General features: G+C 29.8%; 1 protein-coding gene across 2 annotated transcripts in view; it reads right to left on the reverse strand.

Annotated features, from left to right (window-relative positions):
* SIM2 (SIM bHLH transcription factor 2) overlaps positions 1-5643 on the reverse strand; it is a 210843-nt gene extending 205200 nt beyond the window's left edge. For both annotated transcript variants that reach the window (XM_053704539.1, XM_053704540.1), the window contains exon 1: positions 5469-5643. In XM_053704539.1, coding sequence (XP_053560514.1) covers positions 5469-5643 — 175 coding nt within the window. The remainder of the gene's footprint in view (positions 1-5468) is intronic.
* Between the last annotated feature and the right edge of the window lie 357 nt (positions 5644-6000).

Consider the following 6000-nt stretch of genomic DNA (forward strand, 5'->3'; position numbering starts at 1 on the left):
CAATACTAGTGATTCAGGATAATACAATCTTTGAAATAAGACAGAATAAACAAATGTATTTATAATTAAAATGCCTTAGTATTAAATACAAACTTTTTTTTTTTAAGAAATACGTTGTGGGATTGTAAATGTCATATTTAGATTATAGCTGCAAGATGCTGAGAGAGTGTTTTTTTTTTTTCTCCAAAAATTAATTATTTTTAAAAGTTGCAGATTTGTTTTTTGTCGATTGTCTTTTGGGAGTGCAATGGTTGACTCATTGTATGCATTATATTTAAATAGTTATATAATTTATATATTTATATATATTTATATATATTTATATAAATAACATTTTTTGAGTTCTCTAACTAGAGCATTTGGCATAAAATGTCCATCTATATAAGTTAGTGATTTCTTGTGTCAGAGTTTCTGAAAACTATACTATAAGAGTACTGCACGCAATTACATTATTATTGTCTGTGCAGCATTTAATACTTAACACGATTTATTGACGATTATTACCGGCAAATTGATACTTCAAAGCTTAATTTTCAACAAATTACTTTTTATTATATCCATTTAAATGACCAATACTATTCAAGCGATACATTATATTAAACAATATTCCACTCTTAATTCTTGCAGTCTTTATTGTGTCACCTTTAATTTGAGAAAATCTTTTTGTAATTGATTAATTGTCAAAAGTTTGGTCCCATAGGGATCATAAATTAGTAAATTGTTTGTCTTTGTTACAATTTGCTGATTGCAAACAAACTGTGCAGCTGCTTTTCTAGACTTCAATTAGAATTTGTGACATGTTTCAGATTGTTTGAATGACATTATATGTCTGAAATTAGCCCAACACAGATAGTTCTAGTTTAATGCAATTTACCAGATAGTTACATCCTTACAATGCTTTATGTGAAATAGGATGTAAATATCTCTCAATGTACTCTCTGCCAGCCAATTGTTGCATATAACTGATACAACTTTTTGGCAGTAAATGGGTTAAATATTTGTCAACAGTTTGACTATTCAGACACATCTTAAAAAATAAAATGTAATATGAATATTATTTTCTCACTTCTCTCTTTTCAGTGACAAATGTCCTTTGTGTCCAAGACGAAATCCATAGGCAGCTGCCTATTTATCTCGTAAATTAATAGGTTAATTGTCTTTGGTGATCACATTAAATCCTGGCATAAAAAGAGGGACACGCTGTGATTTCTACTCCTCACCATGATCTATCAGAAGCAGATGGATCGCTGACTTTTCAAATGGGAATTTTATTCTTATTTTATTCCAAATAAATTGCATAAAAACTTTAATCAATAAATCAGATGATCTGAGCATTTCTTTGTTATACTTAGATGTACAGTGATCCTGCTTTTTTCTCCTTCTACATTTTCCATTTGTGTATAAGTTAAATAAGAAATGTAGTGTTACTTTATGTAGATACATAGTAATGTCCATACATATACTGAATGTATCATTTTTAAAAGCTGAAAGGTGCTTGTGTTAAAATTAGCAAGAATCAAATATGCACATCTTTCTATCCCTCTACTTGTTAAGTAGTGGCCCCTGGACAAAATAATATGCTTAGCAATAAGTATAACCTAATCACCACTTGAGAGGTGTGAATCAGTAAGTGAGGCAGAGGAACTAGCACTTATACTCTTCCACATACCCTCCTCACAAGCAAATAAACCTGCAGACCAGCACTTATACTCTTCCACATACCCTCCTCACAAGCAAATAAACCTGCAGACCAGCACTTATACTCTTCCACATACCCTCCTCACAAGCAAATAAACCTGCAGACCAGCACTTATACTCTTCCACATACCCTCCTCACAAGCAAATAAACCTGCAGGAGCTCAAAATGTCCCAATGCAATGAAAGTAGCTTTATACTGATACAGAAAAGGGCCGTATTGGTCCCACAGAGAATGTTCCTTTAGTAGATTGTGATACCTTTTAGAATGGGGTAATTAGGGCATTGGCAAGGGGTACTCCAGGGATTGGCCCTCATTATTTTTTTCCTGATGTAGCTATTGCAAATATTACATAATCAGAGAAAGCTGTGTTTAACCTCAAATTGGAAAAACTTTAGATTCTGGCTTGCGACAAGTCACATAAATGTGCACTGTAAAATAGGTAAAGTGCTTCATACTAAAGTGTGCCACACTAAAACAAGACAAACTGTTAATGAAATGGTTATTAAAAATATATAGATTGTACCATAAATATTACTTTCCTCATGCAGAAAATAATTAATATTAATAGTCTATATATCTGTGTTTTATGTGTTTATTCTCTTGCTGTAATATTGCCAAATCTTAAATTCTGGAAAACATAAAACAAATATCTAATTCCTTTCTAATATATCTGATACAAGCTTGTGAAATAAAGTAATACAAATGATTTCCATGTTTGCTCAAGTAAAATATTAATAATATTTGTGCTACAGTTGGGGGACATAGGAAACAACTCTATGCCTTGAGGGATACTTGCTACAAAAAGGTTGAGAAACACTGTTTTAGTGGACCAACAAAATCAAGTTATTTTTTTTTATTCCATAACCTTTCAAGACCTCACAGGTCTCTTCTACATCTGAAGAAGAAACTTGTGAGGTCTTGAAAACTTATGGAATAATAAAACAAAAAAAAACTTTACTTAGTCCATTTAAACGTATCACAATCTACTAAAAGAGAAGACAGACTGGAGTAGTTAACCCCTTACCTACCTTAACAGATGTCTAAATAATATATATTTAAGCAATACAATTTGTTCTTTATTAGATAGAACATTTCATCCCAATCAAAAACCCAATAATTAAACATAAAATAAAACCATGTAGGTGTAACAATTATCAGAAACTTTTCAAATAACCATTGTTTTTTTTAAGAGATATTCGGTTAAGTAAAATTTATGACCCCAGACTTGAGCTTTCTGTACAATAATAATAATTATAACCATTACAATACTATAATCATTTTATGTATATACATTTATTGTTTTTGATATTTTAATAAATGTAACTCAAACATAGAAACCACATATTATAGACAGTAAAAGCTTTACACGTTAATATTTTTGTTTCCCTTTTCTAAACAGTGGCTTATTTGTAACAATGTGTAATATAAAAATATGTGTATTTTAATTCCATAATGTAATGTATTTTAATTCCATAAAAAAAAAATTGCACCGCTTTCACTCAACTCAAATGCTGCCCACTGTCTTTTTCTCAGGTGTGTACACAAATTTATTTATTCAGAAATTAAACTGTGAATTTAAATTAATTAATTAATGACTTGATTAATTAAAGCAGAATTTTTAGAAGGCAAATTGTTAATTAAATGTGTTTAGACGTGTATGTAAAACATGTGTGATCTTATTTACTATAACTAATAACTTATTGAAAAACATTTTATTTTACAATAGACAAGTTTAGTAGGTGTACAAACATTTTATATGGAAAATATTATGCAGATAATAAGGTGGAAAATATATAATTCATTTTGGCCCATCATTTTTAAGTTCCCAAACAAGAAGGATTTACAGAGTGCTTTTCACTAAAGGCTAAAAATTAAATTTATAGTATACTGTATAACTCACGGTAACCTGTCTTTTTACCAGAGATCACATTAATTACTAGTTCAGGTTTAACCGTTTTAGTTGTAATTCAAAAAGTGTCAGCTCACTCATTGCACTTTGTTATGTGTGTAAATCGCATTAGTTTGTAATATAGACATGAATCTTCTCACAATTATTATTCTACAAATAGCAAATTTAGTAGTAGGGATTTAACGTATTAAGTTATCATAGAAAAGGAGCAGATTCCTTTAAATCTGGCTCTGTAGTTTTGTCACTGATATACAACTATCACCTAAACACATTCTTCTTGTATATCACACTACGTTGGGTTTTTCACTTTTCTAAATTAAATGAATATGCAGTCAGGATATTATTATTATCATTCGTGTGATTTTTGAAGAATTGTGTGTGGGGGAATTATTCTGCTCTAAAATATACTTTCTGTTCACTAGCTCATGACTGGGAATAACTATAACTTGTGTTAGTTTGTTTCTCCTTACATTTTAGCTTTTACCAAACAATTAACGAAACACTAGTGATATATGAAACACTAGAGTGATATATGAAACACTAGAGTGATATATATATATATTTATATAGACAGACACACACACATAGATATATATAAATAAATAAATAAATAATGTGTGTATATAAGCAGCATGACTTTGTATGGAGTGCTAGCTGGACATGTTTATATTTCTGTACAGTAGAACTGTCTATCACTCTTGTTATAACCACCAGATCTAAAAAGTGAGTGCTTTGTATTTACAGTAATGTAGTGTAACCCTTGTCATGTCTTATATGCTGATGTATAGGTTTAAGCTGCTACCACTCAGTACAGGTTGCAGTAATAGCCCCCTGCCATAGCGGTCCCTGTCAAACACACTTAAATCATTAACCTCTAAATTATCACCCTATTAACTACTATATTAAGCTATTATAATGGGCTGTTATGTTTTTTTTTTCTCGCAATCGCTGTTCAAAAATGAAATAGCTTGTTTTAAATCATTTATATTAAATTAATTGTTCAATTTACTTATCTAATTACGCTTAAAAATAAGTAAAAACATATAAGTACAGGATATATATATATATATATATATATATATATATATATATATATATATATATATATATAAAAATTATATTTATATATAACAATCATTTAACGACATATTTTGTCTAATTATCTGTACTCAGTTTACTCTCCTTTTTCCCCCCTCACTCTAATTGTATATGAAGAATATGAGTTAGAGAACAGGGAGCGAAAATTATATGAATATATCATTTATTTATATTAAACCAGATAATGTATAAACGTGTATGCGTGTGAAAATTAGTATTTAATACATGTATGTGTATGTATATATATATATATATATATATATATATATATATATATATATATATATATATATATATATATATATATATATATATATATATATCTCAAGCCAATATATATATATATTGGCTTGAGAAAGGGCAGAAGTCCGAAACGTCGCCTGTCTTTCACTGCTTGTAATAAAATATTCTTAAAAGAAATTGGAGTGCTGCAGCCATTTCTACGCTTGATATTATTATCTGTCAGAGGTGAGACAGAGACTGATTGCACCCATAAGTATGAGAATTGGTGCTGGACTTTACCTTGCATATATATATATATATCTATATATATATATACAGTATATATATATATATATATATATATATATATATATATATATATATATATATATATATATATATATATATATACACACACACACACTATCCATATGTAAACAGATTTAACTAATTAAAATTCTTAGCAATAGTACTAATTGTTCTCATATATAAGCAAATTGCAACTGATAAGATACAATGTGGTGGGAGCAGGGTACTTACCATCTGGGAACACTGCCCTCATCTTCAGGTAGCTAGTGGTCAGCCGGATGATAGAAGCTTTGTCCAGCTGGGATGTAATAGCTGAGGGAAGTGGCAGCAACTTTGCCAACTCATAGAATTCTCCATTCTCCTTTTCTCTTCTTGTCTTTGCAGCATTTTTGGACTTTTCCTTCATCTCGATTATTGTAAACTACTAATAACACTGGCATAATAAACCTGATGCTTCTTGGTCTCAGCAACCATGGGATCCGGTTATCATTGAATTATAATGAGCAGAAACAAATAAATTAAACAACAAGTTGCAGCACTAGGTCTTTGGGATAAATATTATTACTACAATGTACTCTGATATTTAGATGCACAGGGCTCTGATCCGGCTGATTTTATTAATTTCTCTTGAAGACTCCCTGTATTTGTGCAACACAGGAGATCACTACAAGCAGAAAATATTAATTATAATTAGTCTAGAAATGTCTCTTGTTGGAAAAGCAGTTAATGATGATCCAACAATTAATTAGTGTACAAGTCTGAG

The sequence above is a fragment of the Bombina bombina genome, chromosome 3 (genome assembly GCF_027579735.1).
Source record: "Bombina bombina isolate aBomBom1 chromosome 3, aBomBom1.pri, whole genome shotgun sequence".
Lineage (NCBI taxonomy): Eukaryota > Metazoa > Chordata > Amphibia > Anura > Bombinatoridae > Bombina > Bombina bombina.